The sequence below is a fragment of the Pseudorca crassidens genome, chromosome 11 (assembly GCF_039906515.1).
Source record: "Pseudorca crassidens isolate mPseCra1 chromosome 11, mPseCra1.hap1, whole genome shotgun sequence".
NCBI lineage: Eukaryota > Metazoa > Chordata > Mammalia > Artiodactyla > Delphinidae > Pseudorca > Pseudorca crassidens.
Window position 1 is genome coordinate 2,747,525 of NC_090306.1, and position 27,958 is coordinate 2,775,482.

General features: G+C 43.4%; 1 protein-coding gene across 4 annotated transcripts; it reads right to left on the bottom strand.

Annotated features, from left to right (window-relative positions):
• On the bottom strand, positions 1-26,599 carry CCDC77 (coiled-coil domain containing 77). Of its 4 annotated transcripts, XM_067756088.1 has the most exons (14): positions 26,510-26,599; positions 23,483-23,535; positions 21,629-21,872; positions 18,455-18,597; positions 11,146-11,242; positions 10,215-10,250; positions 8,450-8,477; positions 8,285-8,376; positions 7,959-8,117; positions 7,201-7,349; positions 3,619-3,835; positions 2,254-2,379; positions 2,003-2,155; positions 1-1,119 (listed from the first exon to the last, which is right to left on the bottom strand). In XM_067756088.1, exons 2-14 carry the CDS (start codon positions 23,518-23,520, stop codon positions 973-975), a joined length of 1,629 nt encoding a protein of 542 aa, XP_067612189.1. In that variant the 5' UTR covers positions 23,521-23,535; positions 26,510-26,599; the 3' UTR covers positions 1-972. The 4 variants fall into 4 exon arrangements, with proteins under 4 accessions (XP_067612189.1, XP_067612188.1, XP_067612191.1 ...); XM_067756087.1 differs by lacking the exon at positions 8,450-8,477 and having other exon boundaries at positions 10,178-10,250; XM_067756090.1 differs by lacking the exon at positions 7,959-8,117 and having other exon boundaries at positions 26,510-26,598.
• Between the last annotated feature and the right edge of the window lie 1,359 nt (positions 26,600-27,958).

Below are 27,958 nucleotides of genomic sequence, written 5' to 3' on the forward strand. Positions count from 1 at the left end.
TATTTTCAAATATCTATTTTATTGAAAAATAGTTAAATTAAAATATATACATTATTTTTAAAAAACCATAGTACTGGGGCTTCCCTGGTGGTGCAGTGGTTGAGAGTCCGCCTGCCGATGCAGGAGACACAGGTTCGTGCCCCAGACCGGGAAGATCCCACATGCCGCGGAGCAGCTGGGCCCATGAGCCATGCCCGCTGAGCCTGCGTGTCCGGAGCCTGTGCTCCGCAACGGGAGAGGCCACAACAGTGAGAGGCCCGCGTAACGAAAAAGAAAAAAAAGAACCATAGTACTGGTAAAACACTGAAATTTTCATACAAGGATCATTGAAGTTTCACTCATGCTTACCAAAGTGGCACCTTTCGTTTCCCAGACAAACATTTTGCTTAAGAGTAGGGCCTCTGGTGCCCTCTGGTGAAACTTCCTGAGATGGGGTGTCCAGAAAGGAACTCAGGCCCTATAGCTCAGGGCTGACAGAACTGCGGCCGATTCGCGTTTGACAGGCTGTGATTTGCAGCCTTTGCCCTCTGCCCAGGAGAAAGGCAAACTGAGACCAGAGTCTTTATCTCCTGGGGTGGGCGTTCCTCCCACTAACACTCAGCCAAGCTCACAGCACAAACGCTTTCTTTTTTGTCACTGTCTCTTAAAAAAAACAAAAACAAAAACAACCCTGTCATTATAAATGGGAGAAATAATGTGGGAAAGTCTGTAAATAATTCAGATTATAATCCAGACCAAATCACACCCCCAGCCCCACCCCCCCCAAAAAAAACACAGAAAAGGTTAACAGGACAGCAAAAAATCATAAAGCTTAGGAGGCAAAAAAAGCTCATCTTTACCTTGCCTTTATAATAATGGGTACCACTACCCTAGACAACTCTGTGCCTACGGTTTCTGGGAGAAGGTGAACTTTTCCTCACATTTCAGGAAGCAGACCTACTCCAGACGTGTGCCAGTCCTAAAAAGTAAACATCAACAGAGTCTAAGTTCGTTCTCCAGGCTGAATACTTTGGACTTGAGGTTCTTCAGTTCTCCTTGTATTCTATGTGCCCGTCTGTTGCTGTCACGAACCTCACACAGGATGGCAAGATCCTGGTTTGCCCGGGTGTTAAGTGTTGCCTAGAGATTTGAAAAGAAGAAGAAGAAATGATTACGGCAGATGCCAGAGAGAAACCAGTCATAAAGACCAGGCTCTGTTGGCTCCTTTCTATGAGTCTTTTAGTACATAGGACAGCTTCGATCCTTAGTTTAGTGACTAGCTAAAAGAAGGAAAATATGGAGTGGAATTAAGGCACAAAAGGCATGAGACGCTTTGCTTTCCCACACAATAGTAAAGGAGCCTTGAGATAGAGGTCAATCAGCAATTAACAATGAGTAAAAGGAAGAGACCGATATAAACTTTATTAGTAAATTTGCCAAACAATGAAAGAAAGCATCTCTTCTTTTCTGTCATTAACCTGCTTGTGGCACAGTGATCATTCAGCGTGTGTGGATGACCGGTTAAACCTCTCTAAGGAGGCACTGAGGGTAACTCGGATTCTACACAAAGCCAGGTCTGAGAGGAAAAATTGCTTTTTAACTCAGCTACGCACTTTCCCCGTCTGTAAAACAGACACAGTGCTTTGTTTCCTTTCGGCCGCGCCGCGCAGCTCGTGGATCTTAGTTCCCCGACCAGGTACTGAACCCCGGCCCTGGCAGTGAAAGCGCCGAGTACAAATCACTGGACCGCCAGGGAATTCCCCGTAGACACAGTTCCTTTAATCTACTTCTTGAATTGGGCGGGATGAACATTTCTGTTGAGTTTAGCTTAGGTGGGAGCATGACGATGCCGTCATTCAATTACTTCAGTCTATTCTGTCCTCCCTCCGGCATGCACTGTTTAAACTGATTTTTGTGAGAGTGAAAGGGTGGGGATGCGGCCCAGCTTTCCTCTGAGGGGCCCTCGTGCCCGTCGGCTCACCTGCACCTCTTTTCTCCCTCTTGGTAATTCAGGATCAATTACCTTATAGAGCATCTGCTCCAAGTCTTTCAGTTTTTGCTTGAGAGCCTTAATATCTGTCTTAAAGCCTTCTACTTCCAAGACACGTCGTTTCTCCAAGGCCTCGTAGCGTTTCGTCATGACCTGTAGACGCCTCCCCATCTTGTTGGTGCGATCCTAAACACAGGGACACAGGAGGGCATTTGTGGAGCTGAGGGAGCATCCCCGCGCCAGCTGCACTGCCCACCCCGTCGCGAGTGCAGAGAACTTCACACCTTAAAGATCTCTCTCCTCACTCCCTCCTCCTCACGAATTTGGGCAAGTTCTTCTTCTAGGGAAATGCACTGCTCTTGGTACATGCTGGACAGCTTTTTCTCTTGTACTATCTTTTCCTTCAGGGACTGTAGGTCAAAAGGAAAAAGAAATTAATACTCTGTTCTGGAATTCAGACTACTCATATCGCACTGAGGTAAAGAAAGGAAAGAAAGGATTTCTAGAAGTACAGAATGAGTTAAGCAACAAGACTCCAGCAAGGAACTCTGGAGAATGTTTGAAAACCTATTTCTAGAGGAATCTCTTAGCTTTTTCCCTAAAGTGTACACAGTAGAAATTCTTTAAAATAAAACAAATATTTTTGGCTCTGGGAAGAGTCAGATAATGGAGTTCAGAACTGTACCAAGTAAGACATTACAACATACGTTTTGGGACATATTTCTGAAGTTCTTCTTTCAAAAGGAAAAAACATCAACAACACTTAAAATACGCATGTTCCATTGAGCAGCCAGAATGATCTTGAAAAAACCCAAATCAGAAGTCACTTCCTTACACACAATCCTTCAAAGACATAGAAAAGCTGAGCGCTGCGTCTTCTCAGCAGGACCGGGAAGGCCCCACGTGAGGGCCGCCCCCCCAACCTCCGAGCTCATTCCTCCAGGCCCACGACGACCTCCTCCCTCACACCGGCTCTTCGCTCTGCCTCATGCTCTTCCCCGAGGTCTGTGGGGCAAGCTCAGTCCCGTTTTTCAGGTCTCAGCAAAAACACCAGACTTAAGACGGTGTCCCTGTGCTTCTCTATGAAAGTACACCTCCAACAACAATATATAATCTTCATACAATCGTTTTATTCCTTAGTACCACTTCTTAATTTTTTTTTTAATTTAAATTTTTTGGGGTGTTTTTTTGGCCGCGCTATGTGGCTTGTGTGATCTCAGTTCCCCAACCAGGGACTGAACCGGGCCCATGGCAGTGAGAGCCCAGAATCCTAACCACTGGCCACCAGGGAACTCCCAGTACCACTTTTTTATAACCCATCGTTTCCTTGGTTATTTGTTAATGTTGCTGTTGTTTCTCACCCATTAGAATGTAACAGCTTGTTTACTGCCCCAGAGCCTAGCTCAGCGTAGGACTGCGACAAGTAATTGTTGAATGAATTTATCGATCGAGCCATACTTTAATTTTCTGAATGTGCAAACACTATAATGATGAGCTACTCTTTGAAACCTACTTCTTGAGGTTGCTGCTACAACAGCTTCCCGGACTAAATAGATCTTATTTGACAATTATTAGGTTCTTTGAAATTCTCTGAGTTCTTTCAACAATTCCAGAAAGAAAAAAAAAAATTCTGTAAAAGAGGAAACTACCTTAATGTATTCATTTTGGTTGTAATGGCTCTCATGAACTGGCCAAACTTTTCCACTTTTATCTTCTTTCTTCTTACACTGCACCCTGTATTGCTTAATCTTTGACATCAAATGATCCTTTTCAAGCATCCAGGACTTCTCCTTACTTTGGTTTTCAAATTTGAGTTGCAAGAAGTCTTTGGTGCTCTCGTAGAGCAGTTCCTTGGCGTGATGGAGACTAGGAAAGAATGTACAAATGTGGACATGAGGATGCTTCTATAGCACATGTGACACAGTTATTCCAAACAAAGCAAAGACACAGGTCCTTAAAGATGGTACAATATGTAACTTCTGTAAAATATTATTAGCAGTTTTAAAAACACGCTTCATCTGTTCACTGGCAATCTTATATATGTTACTGGACAAAGTATAAGCATCTACACTGGTTCACACACTGGTCATTACAGATATTCTCCCGAGGGCTGATTTCAGGTTATATGATTAGAAGGACTATAGAAATATTTACACACAGCCTAAGTATGGACTTTTCCCAGGCATCAGACTTTACAATAAAGAACTAAACCATGGTGTTCTGAATGAAGGTTAACACGAGTTCTAAAATGTCAAAACAGCTTTGCTTTTTTCTGTGCTGTGCTCCACGTGTAAGCTGCCCAACATCAAATCCTGGCCTTTTTTCGAGATCAACTTCCTCTATGGCGGCACCTCAGCCACTTCAGCCCACGCAGTCTCTTCATTCTCTGAAATTCCCCATCGCTTTAAATCTACGTCCCTGCGCTGTAATTTGACACTCGCTTAACCTTATTTATCATTTATTTTTGCCCCGATACCACTAGATCATCAAGGACAGTACCAACTGCTGGATACACACAGGTACTAAATATAGATTCCTGCTGACTGAGATTTAGGAAAAGGCAAATGATGTTTCCATCTTCAGAAAAGAATATCCCTAAGAGTTAGAACTCATTAGTTTAATATCAACAGCTAGAAAAATACTGTATCAAATGATCAAACTGCTTGCAAAAGGTATTAAATACCGTGAGGCAACCACTGCAGTTTTCCACTGAACAAATGTCAGATCCATGTAGTTCTTTTCATGAGTAACACAGTACAGAGATAAGGGGAAAATGATAACATAATGCCAGAAAGGTAACTGTCACCAGAGGAATATATATATTATATACAGAAAATACACACATATATCCTTATTTAGGTACGTGCACACGTGTATAAAGAGGGAGAAATTGATTCAGTTATCACAAGCACTGCTCTTGCTTTCAACAAGTTATTTTATTCTATCTTATGTTATGGTCTCAGTTACAAACTGGGAAAGCATGATCTTGTTAGCGTACAAATGGTTTGAAAGTGACACCTAAAGGGCAGCCATTAATAGCCTTGGATTTCATGCCATTCAATACCCTCAGGATGATGAGCTAATGGAAGGAGCTGATTGTGTGCTCAGATACGCAGATGGCGCTAAACTAGGATGGTTATTAATAATCTGGAAGACAGATATAAAGTTACAATTTACCATGACAATTTAAAAATATTGTTCCCTTAAAAACAATTAAAACCCAACAAAGAGTGGAGCTGCTATGCTTAAGCACAAAATACCAACAATAAAAACGGAGAAGTACCAGCCAAATGCAAACATGACACTATGTTAAAAGCAGCAGAGCCTGCCGAGGGCTGGGAGGCCTCTTCTACCTGCACTGATCAGAGAGCTCAACTTGAGTATCACCTCCAATTCTAGTGACCACACTTTAAAATGGAGGAAGAGACACTAAAGAAAGTCTGAGAAGACAAATAAAAAACACAACAGGACGCAGAATGCAACGTGAAAAACTATTTTAAAATGTAGGAAGTTTAATGCAGAAAGGAGAAGGTAAGCTAAATCAGCAAGTCTTCCAGAATTATTTGTTGTGCACACGGAGCAGGGCAGAGGCTACAGCCAGACCCTGGGAACAAAGACACAGTTATAACAGAAGGTGAAAAGGCCCACCACGCAGTCATGCTGGTCATCACAGGAAATGGGGGAGGAGACGTGTACCTCTGCTTGGGAAAGGTGTCAGAGAAGGGGTGGCACTGCATAGTGAGGGGCCTGCTACACCGCAAGTGTTCTGTGAACAACGGTGTTACTGGTCTGACTGAAGAATGAGGTGAACTACAGCCACAGAGGAGCAGAGACTGAGGGATGAGGCTCCTAAGGGCTGAGGCAGCAGGACTCCATCAGAAGATACACGCAGTGAGGAAGTCTGCAGAGCACAAGGGGACCAGTGCCAGGAAGCACAGTTAGTTACTGCAACAATTTAAACAAGAACACAGCCTGGGCCAAGGTGGTACGACAAACAGGGCAGAGAATGGACTGGACAGGTTTCTCAGGCTCACACCTGACAGGGTCTGGAATTAGGGAACAGGAGAGCCAGGAGTCGAAGATCATCCTGAGGTTCCCAGCTTGGTAAACTAGGTGGATGTGACAGCATTAAACTAAATGGGGGGCTTCCCTGGTGGTGCAGTGGTTAAGAATCCACCTGCCAATGCAAGGGACATGGGTCCCACCCCTGGTCTGGGAAGATCCCACATGCCGCGGAGCAACTAAGCCCGTGTGCCACAACTACTGAGCCTGTGCTCTAGAGCCCGTGAGCCACAACTACTGAGCCCATGTGCCACAACTACTGAAGCCCGTGCGCCTAGAGCCCGTGCTCCGCAACGAGAAAAGCCACTGCAATGAGAAGCCCGCGCACTGCAACGAAGAGTAGCCCCACTCGCCACAACTAGAGAAAGCCCGTGTGCAGGAATGAAGACCTAACGCAGCCAAAAATAAAATAAATAAAATAAAATAAATTACACACACAAAAAAAGAAATGGGAAAAGAATGAAGTAGCAGGTTTGAGGTGGGGGAGGGGTGCTCGTTGGGAAAGAGAAAGTTGAGTTTCAATCACAGTAAATTTGAGGTGTTCAAACATATTCGCCTGAAGATGCCTTTACAGCCCAGCTCTGGCCACTGGAAGTGGACAGAAGGCTGAGGAGGGTTAGACAGGAGGGAAAGACAGGTGCTGCAGGAACCAAGGGAGACTAATTTCAAAGAGGGGGTGATCAGAGGGGCCAGACACATAGAGAGACACTCATTACAGCTGGGACTGTGCAGAGGTAACTGGTCACAGAAATTAAGAAATCAGTGATGACGTCAGAGAGGGCACACTTAGTAAAATGGGGGGACGAAAGCAGACTGCAGAAAGCGGGGGGACAGGCAGGCAGGTCTGGGGCAAAACAGTAGGTTCAGATAGTTTCCATTTTCTTGTGCAGGTATGTTATACTGAGTCAGGTAACACATCAGTGGAAAAAAGGACATTTCTTGACAATAAGATCAAGCTAAAACCCGCAAATGGGTTGAAGGGAGTGTGTGGAATCCCCCCAGCCCTTTAGGAGAAGCATCAGCGCACCCAGGAGCCTGGAGAGAGGCGGGCGTCTGACAAGACACGTCCTCAGCGCCGGGACCCCGTGCTGCGAACGGACAGGACTGCCACCTTCTAAACCAGCGGCAAACGCCTTAAACCCACTGGTGCGGCCCTCTTGAACACTCACTTTCTGGTGAGCTCTGCGACTCTCTCCCGATCCCTCTGCTGGTGAGCCTGCACTTCCTCCATGCGGATCCGCCTCTCCTCCATGAGCCCCGCCACCTGCTCCTGCGAGAGCCTGCTCCGCTCCTCCAGCTGGGCCTGCAGCGCTTCCACCTGGACGGGCCAAAGGGGCGAGGTGTCCACTCCTGCCCTCCCCCACTCACTTCTCACCTCTAAGTGAGCCTTTCTCCAGAAAAGTTTAAAAACAAAAACCCCACGAACAAAAGCACAGCAACACAACAAACAGGAGAAATATCTCAGCTGGACTCCTCTTCACTGTCTTACAAGTGGGCTTAGGCGACACAAGAACAGACTCCGTCCACACCGAGCAAAACACCTACATCATACCAGGAAAGCTGGAAAAGCCAGTCTCCCCTACCTGGGACTCTCATCTTCTCACCACCTCCCTTTCTGGACTTCTAGGACCGTCTCCCTTTTAAGACTGCCTAGTTGCACAGAGAGAGAATGGCCCGTTTCTTCATTGTTAAGTTTAACAAGTAGAGCAGAATGTGTATAACGTAACTTCCTTCTCTGGGGCTGGCCGCCACAACCCCACATGGAGCTACTGGCCACAGGTGGAAACAGCCATTCAAATCAATACGCCCCCTGACGAGGACAGGAACTGAGTGCAACTAGATGAAAAATCACGGTTGCAAGTGACATAGAGAGACCAGGTGGTTAGAGGACGACTTGCTACTTTCCTAGACTTTAGAACACACGCACCAGACAAATGGACTCATCCCTGAAGGTCAGTGTATTGGGACAGACAACTGCAGCTCTGTGTGTCTCGGCGCCAGCTCCAGAGGGAGTTCTGACTGTGATGGCTTTGTTGGGAGGGCTCGGCCTATGAGCTGAACGAACTGCAGGTTCAGAAAAGCACTGCTAGAATGGTGGAATACAGGGTAACGGTTGTAACACAGAACCCTGGGAAATTAAGAACCTCAGCCTTCCAATCACATGGCGTCTGGATGGACCACGTGGGCAAGGAGGCACTAGGCATATGTGACGCCCGAGCCAGGCTGGTGGACAGAAATGATTGTGGTCTGTACCTGCAGGATGAGGGTCTCCACGTCCCTCTGGTGCAGCTGGGCACTCTCCTCCTTCCGTCTCACTGCTGGTTTTCTCCTGCTGCCTTTAGAATCTAAAATAGAACATAAAAGTGAGGGGAGACCTTTACTTAGCTTTTCTTTCTGCTATTCAAGCATCAGCATTACCTTTGCAGAGGAGTTTGGTTTCCTTTATCTGTAAGGGAAGGAAAGGAAGAAAAAAGACAATGTACAATAACTATAGTGGTAAATTGTTCAAAGAGGAATCTCTTAAGGGAACTCTGCTAGGATATCATCTGGATAGTAATATTCATCTTTCTGAAGAATACACTACTCAATTTTCTTTGGAGTTGTCTATTTTCTTTGTAAAATCTTATTTAATTAGAAAGGGTAATGAATAAAAATACTAAGTCCAAACATTTTAGTTATAATGTATAACCCAATTTTCAATGGACAAGATGATTTTAAAAATAAGCAACACTAACATTGCACTAAACATAATTTAATTCTTTAGATAATTCAAGAAGCTTATTTAGGGACTTCCCTGGTAGTCCAGTGGGTAAGACGCCGTGCTCCCAATGCAGGGGGACCGGGTTCAATCCCTGGTCAGAGAACTAGATCACAAGTGCATGCCACAACTAAGAAGCCTGCATGCCACAACTAAAGATCCTGCATACCGCAAGTAAACATGCCACAGCGAAGATCCTGCGTGCCGCAACTAAGATCCAGCACAGCCAAAATAAATAAATAAACATTAAAAAAAAAGAAGCTTATTTATTTTTTTCTTTTTTTAAATTGAGGTATAGTTAATTTACATTAGTTTCAGGTGTACAACACAATGATTCAAATTTTTTACAGATTATACTCCATTTATAGTTATTATGAAGTATTGGCTATGTTCCCTGTGCTGTACAATATAGCCTTGTAGCTTATTTATTTTATACATAGTGGTTGGTACCTGTTAACCCCCTACCCCTATTTCACCTCTCCTCCCTTCCCTCTCCCGACTGGTAACCACTAGTTTGTTCTCTGTATCTGTGAGTCAGTTTCTGTTTTGTTATTCTCACTAGTTTGCTTTATTTTTTAGCTTCCACATGTAAGTAATAACATATGATATTGTCTTTCTCTGTCTGGCTTATTTCACTTAGCATAATGCCCTCTAAATCCATCCATGTTGCTGAAAATGCCAAGACTCCGTTCCTTTTTATGGCTGAGTAGTATTCCACTGTGTGTATATATACACACCACATCTTCTTTATCCATTCATCTATTGATGAACACTTGGGTTGCTTCCATATCTTGGCCATTATAAATAATACTGCTGTGAACATTGGGATGCACATACATTTTCAAATTAAAGTTTTCATTTTCTTTGTAAGAGACTAGATCTTAAAACCTCCCATCACACACAAAAAAACAACTTGTAACCACATGCGTAGTGATGCATGTTAGCTAGACTTGCTGTGGTGAACATTTTGTAATATATACAAATATCAAATTACTATGTTGTACACTAGAAACTAATGTTATATGTCAATTATATCTCAACTAAAAAAAAGAAAAAGAAATAAAATTGGGATTTCCATTAAAAAAAGAGAGAGAAGGATAAGGAGACTGAGGCTTAGAGAGGCTAATTAATAGTCTGGGATTCCAGAAGTTGTCCAAATCTGTTTTATGACTTACCACCATAAGCATGTTAATTATATATTTTTTAATTCTACTTCATTAAAACGTCATGGAAAGGTTTAAAAAAAAGGCAGCTCAATAAGGCCTTAGACTCCAGAGGCATCATTACGAACATTCATTATCACTATATGGTATGAAAAAGTTTCTAATTATTTGTACTGTGCTTTTTAATTCTGCATCAATAAGAATTTCTAATAATGTGGTTGGTACCTGCTCTGAAAGCTGAAGATTCATTCTGTTCACTTACTTCTATAGCTTGGATAGTCTTTTGGAAAATGCTGACCTGAAGAATCAAAAAAAAAGAGAAAAAAAAAGGTACAGAAATAGCCTTCTTATAAATGCAATATTTCACTTTTTAGCTTTAGTTCTGCAGATTAAACATTATTCGTAAATTAAATTCGTCAAAATCGATACAATCATATGAGGATGTCATGCATATGAGAGACCAAAGTGGACAAAGTAACAAATTGGATAAAACCCAGTGTTTTGAATATAAATTGGATAAAACCAGTGTTGGTGATATAAATGAAAAAATAAAACTTCAGGGTTATTTGGTAATATTGGCCAAAAAAAAAAAAAAGCAGTCTTTGACAAGGTCCTTTAGGAAAGTAACAGAAACACAGAAGTATGCACATATAGATATGTACAAAAACTGCTCATTGAAGAACTGCTTACAGAAGTGAAAAAAGGAAAATCTCAAATACACAAATATTTCTATATGAATGGAAAAAGAGCTTTATCTCTGGGGTACAGAATTATGGGAGACTGCCACTTTTATATTGGATTCCTGAAATATGTGTGTTATTTTAACAAAGACCATGCATGAATTTTGTCATCAGTATAAACAAAGATTTAAAAAGAAACTAGTACTGAAACTTGTTCCCACACTAAGTCTGCTCCTGCTGTTCTCTCTAATCTCATCCAAAACATCTCCTCTGAGCTTTAGGTTTCCAAACGGTGAAACGGGGTAAACAATGTTACTTCCAAGGTTTTTGAAAAAAACTCACAAAGCTCTTTGTAATTAGAGAAAATGCTTTGAAAACTTAGGTAAATGTGAGACTACCATAGCTAATTCTCCTTCTAGCTTCTTTAACAAGTACCAAAATTATTCTGATTATGGACCCCAGCTTGTATTTTGTAAAAGCCATGCCCACCCTGCTATACAAAGGACTACTTACCTTGTTGGGAGGCTCCTTATAAAAATAGGTCACTTCTCCAGTGTCTGTTCCCACAAGAGCCAAGAGATTCTGAATCTTCTTCTTGTCTTCTAGCTCCCTGCAATTCTCATAGAAAATAAGCAAACAGTGTCCAGAGTAAGTAAATTTTTGCTTAAAGGCTCTCCCTTCTGACTTTTTTTTCTTTTTTTTTTTTTGGTGATGCCATTTGGCATGCAGGATCTTTAGTTCTCCGACCAGAGATCAAACCCATGCTCCCTGCAATGGAAGCGCGGAGTCTTAACCACTGGACTGTCAGGGAAGTCCCTCATTTATTTTTAAAGCAATGATAACCTCAAGTTAAAATTAAATAGGATTAACCCTCCTACACTGTTGGTGGGAATGTAAATTGGTGCAGCCACTATGGAAATCAGTATGGAGGTTCCTTAAAAAACTAAAAATAGAATTACCATATGATCCAGCAATCCCACTCCTGGGCATATATCTAGAAAAGATGAAAACTATCTAATTTGAAAAGATACATGCACCCCAGTGTTCACAGCAGCACTGTTTATTGAATATAATAGCCAAGACGTGGAAGCAACCTAAGTGTCCATCAACAGAGGAATGGATAAAGATGTGGTACATATACACACAGACACACACACACACACACACATATACACAATGGAATATTACTCAGCCATAAAAATAATGAAATAATGCCATTTGCAGCAACATGGATGGACCTAGAGATTATCATACTAAGTGAAGTGAGTCAGACAGAGAAAGACAAATATCATACGATATCACTTATATGTGGAATCTAAAAAAATTATACAAATGAACTTATTTACAAAACAGAAATAGACTTATAGACATAGAAAACAAACTTACGGTTTACAAAACAGAAATAGACTCATAGACATAGAAAACAGACTTACAGTTACCGAAGGGGAAGCAGTGGAGGGATAAATTAGGAGTTTGGGATTAACAGATACACACCACTATATATAAAATAGATATCCAACAAGGACCTACTGTATAGCACAGGGAATTCTACTCAGTATTCTTTAATAACTTATATAAGAATCTGAAAAATAGATGTATATGTGTACATACATACATACATATAGATATACATATGTATAAATGAACCACTTTTCTGTACACCTGAAACATTGTCAATGAACTATACATCAATTAAAAAAAAGTCAGGGCTTCCCTGGTGGCGCAGTGATTAAGAATCGCCTGCCAGTGCAGGGGACACGGGTTCAAGCCCTGGTCCGGGAAGATCCCACATGCCGCAGAGCAACTAAGCCTGTGCACCACAACTACTGAGCCTGCGCTCTAGAGCCTGCAAGCCACAACTACTGAGCCCACGAGCCCAGAGCCCGTGCGCCACAACTACTGAGCCTGCGCTCTAGAGCTTGCAAGTCACAACTACTGAGCTCGCGAGCCTAGAGCCCGTTCTCTGCAACAAGAGAAGCCACCGCAATGAGAAGCCCGCGCACCGCAACGAAGAGTAGCCCCCGCTCGCCGCAACTAGAGAAAAGCCCACACGCAGCAACGAAGACCCAATGCAGCCAAAAATAAATTAAAAAAAGAAAAGGTCAACAGAGAGGAGTCAGCATCTGCAACAGGCTCCAAAAAATTAACTAAATTAAATTAAATAGGATTTATCTAGACCTTACCTCTAAATTTTTTTGAATTTTATTTTTTTATACAGCAGGTTCTTATTAGTTATCTATTTTATACATATTAGTGTATATATGTCAATCCCATGGCAGTGACTGAGACCTGCTGTAACTGAATCGCAGTTCAACTTCTGCCCACTCAGACTTCCCTTACTCCCTCACAGGTGGTTTATTCCTGAGAGCACTCCCCAACACACCTCCTGCAAGCAAATCTCCATTGCAGAGTTTGTTTTCCAGGGAACCCAACCAAAGACAGTTGATACCAGAAATGGACCAAGGAAGCAAATTTTAAAATGACATTTCAGAGCCTGTGATACGATGTGTTACAGAACACAGTGTTCTTAGGAGCAAGACAGATGAGTGATCAACAGGGTATAGCTTAAACAATTAAATAAAATTAAAGATGGCGGGGGGGACTTCCCTGGCCGTCCAGTGGTTAGGACACCGCACTTCCACTGCAGGGGGCATGGGTTCCATCCCTGGTTGGGGAACTAAGATCCCACATGCTGCGCAGCACAGCCAAGAGAGAAAAAAAAAAATGGGGCGGAGCTGGGGGCTGTATATTCTATACAAACTCACAATCTCTGACCCATTTTCCATACCTCTGCTAGTTTTAAGACCCAGAGACTGTTACCTAAAGGAGAAGCTGTATCTCCCAGGAAGTAAGACCTGGTGATACCACAGCAAGTGTACATTGTAATGATTCCCTCATTACCTCCAAGGGCTTAAGCCATTTACTCAAGTAATCGTACACTGTGGGAAAGGAAATACCCAGACCTTTCAAGGATTGCTGGATGCAGAGTCTCAGCTGACACCTGGTGACGTGAGCATTATCTAGGGCATTTGGGAACCATGCAATAAATGGAATTTTGGTCCAGGTCCAGCTCAAGCTCAAAGTGGGTCCACTGGATCCAGACCCAGTCAGTGGTCATTTCCCCCATCTCCAAACGTATAATTGGAATGGACATAATTGGTAGCTGGCAAAGCCTCCAAACTGCTTTCTTGGTTTCTGTGCTAAAGCAAGTGGCAGCCTCTGAAACTGCCCCACCCCACCCCAGCCACGATGGCAAATAAAGACCTAAAGGATGCAGGGGTGGAGGTCCCCATCAAATCCCCATCCATTCACAAGTATGACTCATGCAAAACCACACAGTAACAGTGGGCTACTACCAAGTAGGTCCAATTCCGGTGACTGCCAGATGTAGCAGTATTTTTGCTAGAGCAAATTAACTTGGTTTTAGGTACACAGCATGTGGCTACTGATTAAGCAAATGTATTCCTTCCCACTCATAACAGGACCAGAGCAGTTCTCATTCATGTGAGGGGAACAACAGTATACTTTTACAGGCTTCCCTAGGACCTCGTTAACTCTTCTGCTCTCTATCAAATTTGTCCAAAAGGACCTGGATCTGGCCATTCCACACATCATATCAGTTCACTACTGAGATGTCCTATTAAATCAGACTGGATAGACAAGAAGTGGCGAGTGTGTTAGAACCTTACATGAGCTCTAAAGGGTCAGAGGTAAACCCTACGAGGCACATGAGTGAAGTTTTAGGAGTCTGATGTAGGCTTGCCAGGATACTGGCAGGGACAAATCCCTGCACCTCACACCGACCACCACCAAGAAGGAAGCATAATGCAGGAAGAACTCCTCAGCTTCTGGAGACAACTTTTCCATACTTTGGAACATTACTCTGACCCATAAATCAGGTGACGTGGAAGGTGAGCTTTCAGTATGGCCCAGGGAAGCTAGGCATGAGGTCAAGGCTGAAACTATTAAGGAGATTAAATCAGTAAATCAAAAACCTCCCAACAAAGAAAAACCCTCGACCTGACGGCTTCAGTGGTGAATTCAACTAAACATTTAAAGGACTAACACCAATCATTCTCAAACTTTTCCAAAAATTGAAGAAAAGGCGACACTTCCTAGCACTTCCTATGAAGCCAGCAGTGCCCTGATGCCAAAGCCAGACAAACATTACAGAACTACTACAGACCAATATCCCTTATGAACATTGATATAAAAATCCTCAACAAAATATTAGCAAACTGGTATTCAGCAGCATATTAAAAGGATTATACACCATATGTTAAGTGGAATTCATTCCTGGAATGCAAGCAAGCATGGTTCAACATATGAAAATCGATCAAAGTAATACAGCACATTAACAGAGTGAAGGAAGAAAACATACGATCATCATCTGATACAGAAAACGCATCTGACAACATTCAACACCCTTTTGTGACAAAAACATTCAACAAATTAGGGATGGAAGGAAACAACCTCTGCACAATAAAAGCCACATATGAAAAACCCACAGCTAACATCATACTCAATGGTGAAAGACTGAAAATTCTCTTCTAAGACCAAGAACAAGACAAGGATGCCCATTTTACAACTTCTATTTAACAAAGTATTGGAAGTCCTAGCCAGAGCAAGTAGAGAAGAAAAAGAAAGAAAAGACACCCAAATAGGAAAGCAAGAAATAAAATTACCTTTGTTCACAGATGACACGATTTTATACATAGAAAACCCTAAGGGTTCCGCAAAAAACTCTTGGAACTAGTAAGTGAATTCAGCAAAGGAGCATAACACAAATTCAACATGCATTTCTATACACTGTCAACAATCCGAAAAGGAGATTAAGAAAAGAATTTGATATACAATAGCATCAAAAAGAATAAAACATGCAGGAATTAACCAAGGAAGGGAAAGACTTACACACCGAAAACACTGCTGAAAGAAATGAAAGAATAAACAAGTGGGAAGACATTCTGTGTCCATGGATTGGAAGATGTAACATTAAGATGTCAATATGACTCAGAGCAATCTATAGATTCAGTGCAATTCCTATAAAAATCCCAAATTTTTTTACAGAAATAGAAAAATCTACCCTAAAATTCATATGGAACCTCAGGGGACTCCAAATAGTCAAAATAATCTTGAAAAAGAACAAAGTTGGAGGGCTCACACTGCTTGATTTCAAAACTTTAGTACAAAACTACAGTAATCAAAACAGTGTGGTACTCCAAACAACAACAAAGGGAATTCCCTGGCAATCCAGCAGTTACTACTCCGCACTTCCACTGCAGGGGGCACGGGTTCGATCCCTGGTCAGGGAACTAAGATCGTGCATGCCATGCAATGTGGCCAAAACAAAACAACACACACACATATACACACACAAAACAGTGTGGTACTGGCATAATGACGGACAAATAGACCAACAAAATACAATAGAGAGACCATAAATAAGTCCTGCATAGATGGTCAAATGATTTTCAACTTTCAATGGGGAAAAAGTCTTTTCAACAAACGGTCCTGGGAAAACTAGGTATCCACGTGCAAAAGAATGAAGTTGGACCCTTACCTAATACATATACAAAAATTAACTCAAAATGGATCAAAAATCTAAATGTAAGATCGAAAACTATAAAACTCTGGGCTTCCCTGGTGGCGCAGTGGTTAAGAATCCGCCTGCCATTGCAGGGGACACGGGTTCGAGTCCTGGTCCGGGAAGATCCCACACACCGCAGAGCAGCTAAGCCCGTGTGCCACAACTACTGAGCCTGTGCTCTAGAGCCAGTGAGACACAACTACTGAGCCCATGTGCCACAACTACTGAAGCCCACGCACCTGGAGCCTGTGCTCCGCAACAAGAGAAGCCACCACAGTGAGAAGCCCGCGTGCAGCAATGAAGACCCAACACAGCCAAAAATAAATAAATAAATTAAATAAATAAATTTAAAAAAAAAGAAAACTATAAAACTCTTAGAAAAAAACCATAGTGATATTGGATTTGGCAATGATTTCTTGGATTTGACACCAAAAGCAGAAGCAATAAAAGGAAAAATATACAAATTGGACCTTATGAAAATTAAAAACTTTACTGCATCAAAGAACACTATTAAAAGCGCAAAACGGCAACTGTCAGAATGGGAGAGAACACTTGCAAATCACTTATCTGATAAGGGATTAATATCCAGAATATATAGAGAACTCCTAAGACTAAATAACAGCAAAAAGCAACTCGATTCGAAAATGGGCAAAGGACTGAAATAGACATTTCTCTAAAGAAAATATACAAACGACCAATAAGCAATGGAAAAAATGCTCATCATCAGTAATCATTAGGGCAATGCAAATCAAAATAACGAGATACTACTTGACATCCATAAGGATGGCTTATTATTAAAAAATGGAAAACAGGGACTTCCCTAGTGGCGCAGTGGTTAAGAATCCGCCTGCCGATGCAGGGGACATGGGTTCAAGCCCTAGTCCGGGAAGATTCCCACATGCCATGGAGCAACTAAGTCTGTGCGCCACAACTATTGAGTCTGCGCTCTAGAGCCTGCGAGCCACAACCACTGAAGTTCGCGCGCCTAGAGCCTGTGCTCCGCAACAAGAGAAGCCACTGCAATGAGAAGCCTGCGCACCGCAGCAAAGAGTAGCCCCCGCTCACCGCAACTAGAGAAAGCCTGTGTGCAGCAACGAAGACCCAACACAGCCAAAAATAAATAAATAAATAAATAAATATTTTTTAAAAATGGAAAACAAGTGCTGGCGTGCTTTAGAAGAAATTGGAACCCTTGTGCACTGCTGGTGGGAATGTAAAATGGTGCAGCCACTGTGGAAAACAGTATGCTGGTTCTTCAAAACAAATAAGTAAACACAGAATTAGCATTTGGTCCAACAATTCCACTTCTGGATAGATACACAAGAGAACTGAGAGCAGGAACTTGAACGGGTATTTGTGCACCCATGTCCAGAGCAGGGTTATTCACAACAGCTAGAAGGTTCAAGCAGCTCAAATGTCCATCCACACATGAATGGATAAACAAAATGTGGTGCACACATACAATGGAGTACCATTTGGCCTTAAAAAGGAATGAAATTCTGACACATATGTTGTACAATGTGGATGAACCTTGAAAAAATTATGCTAAGTGAAATAAGCCAGACACAAAAGGACAAATACCGTATGATTCCACTTATATGAGGCCTAGAATAGTCAAATACATAGAGACAGAAAATAGAAGAGTGGTTACTAGCGGCTGGGGGAGGGGAAATGGGGAGTTAGGGTTTAGTGTTTGGGATGATGAAAAAGTTCTGGAGGTGGATGGTGGTATGGCTGCACGATGACGTGAATGTACTTACTGATATTGAACTCTACACTTAAAAATGATTAAAATGGTACATTTTAGGTTAAGTATATTTTACCACAATAAAAAAAAAGTGCACTGTAGTGGATGCCATGGGACACTGCTCAGATGCTGCCCTCAGGACCAAGATGCCCATAACCCGGGAGCTGCCCTTGACTGAAGGGGGCTGCCTCTCCCGAGCTTATCTCCCTGGTGGCAGCCTGCATGCAATGACTGACCACCCGCTGTGGGGTTGGCTAAGGCCTCTGTTACCTCGGTGGACTCTACCACAGTTCAAATTCTCCCTCAACCCAAATCTGCTCATAGCTGTTCTTCCTAAGAGCCTCCCTGCTAACCATCGTGCCGGCAAATCTCCATCTCAGAGCCTGTCCCCTGGGAATGCAACCTAAGAGAAGGACCACAGAGAAACGTATCTTGTTGAGCTTGATTTAGAAATATACCCCCAACATTTCCCTTCTCTCACTTGGTACCTGATTCTCAGTCGGTCGTTTTCTGAGTAGAGGCGTAAGACATGCTCCCGCTCCTGGAAGAGGCAGACCTGCACGTCGCTTAGAGCTTTCCGCAGCTCAGCAATCTCTTCCTCCCTTTGCTGCAAATCCCATTCAAGTTTATGCTGGGGAAAAAGTTAGTTGAAAACACACTGGGCTTCATAGGAGTATCTCTCGTTGGATGCGGCAGAGTCAGTTCACGTAGAAATATTACAAAGCAGATGGTTTCATCAATACAGGATCCAAATGACAACAACAGGCTGTGTACAGACAAGTTGAAAACTACAAAGTGAGCGTGACGTTTGCATTCAACATCAGAGCTCTCACGGTTCCTTTTACAGACGAGAGAACCCAGGACGCCACGTGATCCACCTGTTCTAGTCACACTTTTAATGCTTTCTATGTAAGAAGCATTGTTATGAAATTCCGGAAAACAAAGATGAAAAGGTATGATTCTTGCCTACAGAGCTGAGGAATTGTGTGGGGAGACAGACATGCCAACAATTAAAATGCAAGAATTATTTAATGGAGAAGCACGCACGGTAAAATGGTAGAGGGGGAAGGTACGGCAGGAGAAGAATCTCTGGAGCCTGTTGGGGGAAGTCAGAGTCCACCACCAGAAAGCTGAAGCCTGAAAGGAAGGCCGTTAGAGACAAGCAGAGGGCAGTGCTCTCGGGAAAGAGCGTGGTAAACCAGCACAAACCAGCAAAGAGCCGGAAATGCTTGGCCGACCACGAGGACCTCAGCATCGCTGGAGTGGAAAGTGAGAGGCGGCCGGGGTGGTGTGGCGCTGGAGGCTGGGACCGTGGAAGATGCTCAGGTGAGATGAAACTGGAGTTTGAATAGTGCGGCAGCAGCAGTGATGAGGTGGCCGGAAGGGACTGAGCGACATTCAGGACGCAGAATCAGTGGGTCTTAGCGAATGACTGAATGGAGGGCTGGGCAGAACTGCAGGCAATGACACCAGTCACGAAGGCACAGAATAAAGAAAAGTTAACAGACAGGGGTGAATGGAGGGAAATGGCAGTGGTCTATGCGCACACATGGGCAGGGAGAGGAAAAGGAGGTTCGTTCAGATACAGACACACCACCCTGGAGCTCAGGAGGAGAACGAGTCAGCACTAGTTACCTGGATGTCACAGTCCCATAGGCAGAACTACAATGCATGGATAAAATGAGATCATTTACGGTGGAGTCGGGAAGAACTTGGGAAGACTAAGGAAGGAGAGCTGTCAACGGACACTGAGAACCGGTCAGAGAGGGCGACAGACACTGGGAAAGAAAAATGACACCGGAATCAAGACGGGAGCAGAGTTTTGGGAAAGGAGACGTCGACAGTGACAAACACTGCAAAGGGCACAGAGAGATGAGGTAATTTTGGCAGCAGGTCCTGGAGTCCACAGGTGGAGCAGCGAGGACAGGACCCAACCACAGTCAAGGAGTCGCCGAGTGGGTGAGGAAGTCAAACTATTCCGGAAGGGTGGCTGGGAAAGAAGGCGCCTCCCCGCTGAGAGTAGGTGGGGGTGCAGCTAGAGGGGTGCCTTTCTCTTTTGTTGGGAAAGACTTGAATCTGTCCATATACTGAGGAGGAAAAGCCAACGTCAGGCAAGAGGTTAAAAACAGAACACAAAGGGGAGTTCCCTGATGGCCTAATAGTTAAGATTTGGGGCTTTCACCGCCATGGCCTGGGTTCAATCCCTGGTCGGGGAACTGAGATCCTGAAAGCCGTGCAGCATGGCCAAAAAATAAATTAAAAACAAACAAACAAACAAAAAAAAACACAAAGAGGCGAGGTAGCAAAGCAGGGTTTCTTAGGAAAGAAAGGGGGTTGGGTAGCAGAGAAAGTGCTGGATCATTCAGCTCACTGTGGTCCCTGGATCAGTAAGGAGGAGGAGATGGATACGGACGCAGGTGACTGTGTGTGGATGGGCAGGAAGCTGGTGTTCCCTCTGTGAACTGGGAAGCAAGGCTGCCTGAGGAGACAGGGAGCCTGCGGGCAGGAGGGGAGCAGTGAAGGCAGGGCACAGGCGTGCAGGGACGGGGAGCCGACCACTGATGGGTAAGAAAACTGCTGCGTGGTGACTGAGGATACAGATGATTTGTTTACCATGAATTTATCCTGTAATGACCTGTGACCTTTCTAGGACAGTGGTTCTCAACTGGGGTGGTTTTGCCTATGCCCCCAGGAGAAATGTGGCAACATCTGGGGGCATTCTGGACTGTCACAACTTGGGGGTGGGGTGGGCTACCGGTATCCAGCAAGTAGAGGCCTGGGATGCTGCTACACATCCTGCATACACAGGACGGTCCTCACAAAAAAGAATCATCAGCCCTCACGTCGGTAAGGCCAAGGCTGAGAAGCCCTGCTCCAGGACACAGGTGGTCGAGGATGGGGTTAAGCCACAGGGAGGGCTTCTGCCGGGCAAGGGGTGCAGATGAGCAGGGCCGCGTGCAGGCAGCACAGCGACTAGACTACTGGAGAGAAGCCCATGGGCTTCGGGTTAGAAGCGGGACACGGTGGCCAGAAGCTGCCCTGCTGCCCTGAGCACACTGAGAAGCCAGGAGCTGTGGAGGCAACACCGAAGCGAGGTCAGGTGTGAGGGAGAGAGAACCAGAGGTGCACAAGAGGCTGAGACAAAGAGTGAAGACTTTAGAGATGGAGCACTTTAGGGCATCGTGATCCAACGGGGCACCCAGATGGTGGGCAGCTCAGCTGGGGTGGAGGGGATCAAAAGAGGATGTTGAGGACTTTGCTGGTGGCGCAGTGGTTAAGAATCTGCCTGCCAATGCAGGAGACATGGGTTTGAGCCCTGGTCCGGGAAGATCCCACATGCCGCGGAGCAACTAAGCCTGTGCGCCACAACTACTAAGCCTGCGCTCTAGAGCCCGCGAACCACAACTATTGAGCCCACGAGCCACAACTACTGAAGCCCGTGAGCCTAGAGCCTGTGCTCCGCAACAAGAGAAGCCACCGCGATAAGAAGCCCACGCACAGCAACGAAGACCCAACGCAACCAAAAATAAATAAATAAATAAATTAAAAAAAAGAAAGAGGATGTTGACAAGTGTACTGTGACACCGGCTGGCACTCAAAGGCCTTCTCAGCAAGGGACGGGCTCACGCAGAGTGCACGAGGGGGCACCGGCTCCTCCTCACCTGCCCTTCGCAGGCCTCTCTGTACAGCTCCAGCTTCTTCAACAGGCCCTCGTTTTCTGCCTCACACTCAGACATCATCTTCTGGTAATATTCTAGAAGCTCCTGAGAAGGGCAGAGGACGGCCAGACGATCTTCCACTGAAGGCAAGGGAGTTGACTGCACGGAATCGGAGAAAGACACCCCCTTCCACCTGGTGGGGCCACTGAAGCCACCGGCAGCCTCCTGCTTGGGGAGAGCCGTCAGCCTGTGTGAGATTAGGAAGGACACGTTCATAAACTGTCTGGACATTTATGAGATGTTACAATTTCTTAAATTAAAAATCAGGTTTATGTCCTTAAAGTGCTTATAATTAAGGTGCTCACAAACCTTGAAAGTCTGATGTTACAGGTTTGTGAATAATCTTATGAACTGCTTTCCAGGTATTAAAGGTTTAAGGCTGGATTCAAAATACAAGTTAGAGAGTAAAAAAAATCATTAAAAAAAAAAAAAGGAATATCAACTAGGTAAGACCAGATAGTGACAGTCAAAAATTTGATACTATAAGACATACAGCAATAGGAACTTATGTGCTGTTGATGGAGTATAATTTGGTGAAACTATAGACAGTAAATTGGCACAATCTAGTAAAATTGCAATTTCTTTTATCTGCACAGACATATGAGGTAACACATACAAAAATGTTCATAATAACATTATTTGTGATAACAAAAACAGTAAAACTTCCAATGTCTGTTTGATAGGATAGTGGATAAACTATGGTATATTCATACAGTGGAATATTCTCAAAGTTATAGAAACTATGAATTAGATACATGTATGAATATGAATGAATTATCTAAACATTAAATGCAAAAATGTATGTAGATGCATATACAGACGATATTGCCATTTAAGATTAAAACATGCATAATGAAACAGTTTATTTTTAGGGGTAGATATATAAGTGGGAAAACTTTTAAGGAAGGGCATGATAAAGATTCAGGATTAGAAAATACAGGCTAGTCAGTAACCACACGACCAATCAGACCCTAGTCTCTAGCATCAAAGACCTGAATTACATGGACCAAGACCAGCCAAGATCAAAGGCTAATCAAAGGCTGGACCAGAGGGATTTTTTGTTTGTTTGCTTTTAGCAAACAAGAGACTTAAGCTGAAAACAATGAAAGTTAGAAAACAAATGATACGTAAGTGGAGAAATCCTCATGTGAGAATTAATCCACTTTGGCTAACTGCCTGCAATTTATTATACAACAACAAAATAGAGCACAGAGTAGAGAAATTTTATACCAGAAGCCCCGAGTTGTAGTTAATGAAGGTTATGGGCAGCACTTTTAATAAGTGAGCACGTACAGGAAAGACATTAAAATCCACTTTCAGCTAGCATGAAGAACAAATATTTTCTCAATCATCAAAAGCTCACAACAGAAATATTACTGTACTTAGTTTCATGTTTTGAAAAGGTGTTGCCTTATAACTCTGGGATATAGGTTAATAGATAAACTAAGAGGTATTTCTGAGATTCTGCAAACGAGAGTGTGGCAATGAGGATGAAGATGAGGCATCATGCAGGTTGACACAGAGGCAGAGTCCAAAGTCCCCTGTGTTTGTCTATTGGTTGTTTCCTCTATAATCCAAGGGTCCACTGGCACCGTATGAGGCCCACATAAAATGCCTGTATTCTTGTGTTAACATTTACTATGTCCTAGTTTTTAATCTAAATTCCACATAATTAGAGAAATGAGGTCTAATATAGTCCAAATCCAAAACTCTTCTAGTTCCTAAGCCAATGTGTACTAAGGTGACAGAAGTCTGGATTCTTTATTTCAACAGCTCAAAAATAAGCAAATGTCTTACCTTCTGCAGACAGGAGATTGCGTCGGGGTAAAGTTCATGCTGTCCTTTCCCACCTGTCAAATACACAAAAACTCAAAATGAGGGGTCAGGAACAGGAAAAAAGTACAGGACGTACAGACAGGTCCCTCCCCACCAGCATCAGATGTGCTTCTGACAGCATCAGAATGTGATGTTTTATTTTTTGTTTATTTATGTTTTTTGCCACACTGCTGGGCACGTGGGATCTTAGTTCCCCGACCAGGGAACGAACCCGTGCCCCCTGCATTGGAAGGTGGAGTCTTAGCCACTGGACCACCAGGGGACACCCCAGAATGTGATGTTTTAGAATGTAGTATTCTTTAAAGTAGTTCCAAATCCTGAAATTCTATGAAGGCATTCTTCCTTATTATTATTTTCAAATAAAATCAGAATGGCATTTAGTTTTTCAATGGACAAGCAGACAAAAGAACAGCCTTAGTATGAAGGTTTACTGCAACAAATTTACATGCAAAACAAATTTACAATCCTTTTGCTGAAATTATAGGAGAGGGAGATGCCGAAAAGTTTCTAATAACCAAGAGAAATTAAGTGGATATTAAGGTAGAGGACCCATCATGCTAAATTTAAGATAAATACAAAGCCATTGATATTATCTTTATTTGGTGAGCTGTGTCTATCGTTTCCCATCCTCCTCCATTCAACAAGTCACTCCTGCATTTGACAGTGTTAATCTCCCTTTTAAAATATTGCTTTGTCGTTGAGAGCTCTGAAATCAGACAGACTTGGATTTGAGTCAAGGTTCTGTCCCCTATTAGTTGTGTGACCTCAGGCAAGCTTTTACTTAACCTCTCTAAACTTCAGTTACTTATTAGAAAATGGGGATAATAATAGCATTATGTCATAGGTTGGTGTAAGGATTAAATGAACAAAAGGGCTGAGCACGTGTCCAACACATTTAAGCACTCAATAAATGCAGGTGACTGCTGTTTTCACTGAAAATTTTACTCCCTTGGTTCAAAAGGTTCTGTCTTCAGGGACTTCCCTGGTGGTCCAGTGGTTAAGACTCCACGCTCCCAATGCAGGGGGCCTGGTTCCATCTCTCGTCAGGGAACTAGATCCCGCATGTCGCAACTAAGACCCGGCAGAGCCAAATAAATTAAAAAAAAAAAAAAAAAAAGGCTCTGTCTTCAACTTTCTTTACTACTTCCTCTATCCATTTCTTCAGGAACATCATTATTCCCACTGCTTTTATGATTACCTGTATCATCTAAAACACTACCTGGCAAAGAGTAACTAACAAGTACTTGTTTAATGAATAAATGACATCTCTTTTCATCTCCTGACTTGAATTTCCAATTATGTAACAGACATTTTCACCTACATGTCCCACTGGAGCTTGAAATGTTTAACTTAAAAAAAAAAAAAATCCCAGACTGAAGCAGCTCACTCCTGGGTCATGAACCCAAAGATTTAGTCAAAATTGACCTATGAAACTCCTTAATATTAAAAAAAAAAAAATCATTCAAGTCACATATTTTTTAGCACCTCAAAGCTAACACTTCCCAAACCAAATACAGCATCTTTGTCATCCAAACATATTCCTTTTTTCATATTTTAGTTAATAATTCAGCATCTTCCAAACCACCTGGACTTGAAATTTTATTTTTTAAATTTTTATTATAGTTGCTTTACAATATTGTGTTAGTTTCTACTGTACAGCAAAGTGAATCAGCTCTACGTATACATATATCCCCTCTTTTTTGGATTTCCTTCCCATTTAGGTCACCACAGAGCACTGAGTAGAGTTCCCTGTGCTCTACAGTACGTGCTCGTTAGATATCTTTTTACATAATATCAATAGTGCATATATGTCAATCCCAATCTCCCAATTCATCCCACCCCTGCTTTCCCCCTTGGTATCCATACTCTATGTTGGACTTGAAAATTTAAATTCATCACTTCAATACTCCTTCTCTTGACCCTTTCATCCAACCGTATGAAACTCCTGTATATTCGGACAATGGCCATGTTAACTCAGGATCTCCACATCTTCTTCCCCACCCTACTACAATGGCTTAACTCTTTTACCACCCGCCCCTCTCCTGGACCATCTTCTAATAAGTCGTAACATTCATCTATGGCTCCTGAGAGTCTAATGCACTAAATCAAACTCTGCCTAAACGTCATGTCTTTTTAAATTTAAGGACCAAACCTACCTCTCCTACCTTACTTCCCTCCACTCCCCTAACGTGCCCTTGGTTTCCAGATAACCTTGCCTCCGTGCCTTTGTTCATGAGCCTCCCTCCAGCGGGCCAATACTTCCCTCCACTCTCATAATTTCACTTAATGAAATCCCATCTCCGCACGAAAACTCAAATACTACCTCCTCCATCTCTTCTCTGCGTCTCTCCATCCAAAAATGAACTAACTGCAAAAGAATCCCATTTGTAATTGTCTAAAACTGAACACAGTAGAGTTCTTTATGGCTATCACCTCTCCCACGACGGGGTACGTTCCCTGTAGGTGGGAACATGGTTCTATCTCCCGAAAGAACGATACCCTTGTTTATAGACAAACTACTGAGTTTCATCCAGCTTCTATCCATCCCTGTGACACCCCTGTTTAGGTATATATATTTATAGCTTATCTATTTACAATTAACATCTGCTTAGCACTTGAACATTTATTATTTTCTTTACTCCACAACTCTGTTTAGTATTTTTATTACCCCTCAACTTTACAAGTGAGGAAAGTGAGGCTAAGACCGGCGGGGAGTGAGGGAATTCCAGGGGCCCACATTCCGTACTCTTTTCTCCATTTCTCCCCGTGTTGACCCCCGGTGACCACAGCCTCCCATCCTCCAGCGCCCTCCCCCGCCCCACCAGTCCTCCGGCAGATGCTAACGGTTCCCTCCGGCCTCCCGACGCGCCCTCTCAGACTCACACCCCTCCCCTTCGCACTACTCCCGCAGCTTCTTCCCCGCAACCCGCCTTTTCCTCCCCAGACCCCTTCCCTGACCCCCGTTCCGGAACCCGGAACTCCACTCACGTCGCCCAGAGCCGCAGACGCCGAGAGCCCAACCGAAAAACAAGTCAAACCACCGGGCGTCGCGGCGCCACGGAACGTGCAAGACCCCGTCCAATCGCCCACTGGTTTACACAGCCCTCTGGATTGCGCACCAATAGAAAAGCTGTTCACACAGAGGCCCGCCCCTTCCCGCCCTCCCTCGCGCGCCTTGCCCCGCAGAGGTCGCCGGGAAGTGTAGTTTTCCTTCTGCACACAGCTCTCTGGATGGAGGAGGTGGCACGCGAGCAACTCAGCGCCTCCCGGTACTGGTGGTGTTGATGTTTGGGGTCCGACGCCCTAGTTCTGGCGCACTTTAGGGCTCCCAGTTTAGGCTTTCTCAACTACTTTGTTTTCATGAAAGATGATGCAGAAATGCTGTGCATAATCACAGGATTATTATGAATTGGAATATACGAGTTTATCTCAAGGAGGTGAAGAGTCTTAAGAAGATAGTTTCTTCTTCAATGACCTGATGGTGTAGAGCCAAGACAGGACCTGTGGATCAGTTTCTACAGTCAGAGGAGTATGTATATAAATGTTGTTTTTATCAGGTAGCAGACACACCCTCCTTTTCCTGAGAGGTGTGAGAAATTGTCTTTAATCATATATGTTAGTTCAAAAGCTAATTGTGATCTCATCTCTGCAGAAGAGTTGGGTGTAGGGGGAAAGGCACTTTAATATCAGAGCTGCAGCTACTGAGACAGGCTGGGATGTGGGACCCTTTACTGCAATGCTTGCACCTGGACAAACGTCTCCTCCAGCAACAGAATACAAAGAAACTATGAGAGACTAAAAATAACTGCATGCCTGCACAGTTGGGGCAAAACAGGAACAGGAAGATACAACAAGGCCAAAACCCACCTGCCACAGTCCCTGCACACAGCACTACCGGGGAGGGGTGGGCAGACCCCCTAAGCCACCGTTCCGGCCCGGGGTTGAGCAAGGGCACCTGTTACTTGTTTTCACTCCCTCCCTGCTGCAGAATGAGTCCCAATAAAGACTTGCCTGAATTCCTCATCTGGCCTCTTATCAATTTCTATTGATTGAAAAATCCAAGGACCCTGGTTGGTAACACTACTGGTATGGAAAAGCTGGGACTCTTCACTGGTCTGAGACCTAAGGAAGTCTAAAAGGAACTTGCCATCTTCTAAATCTGCTTTTTTTCCCCTTTTGTGATTTTCTGTTAGTTATATCAAGATTTTCCCAGACACCTTGGCTCAGTACTTTTGTCTCTCTTTTGGCACCTGCATTTTTTAAAAAAACAAATCATGGTGATCTTACCTTCCTACTAGTTCTCAAATTTATATCTTACTATTTATTTCCATTGTGTGTCTTATTACCATTAACTTGGATTACTTCAATAGGTTTCTAACTGGTGTTTTTGCCTCAGGTTCTTTTTTCCCTTCTCCAATCCATTCCTTAAAAGCTGCT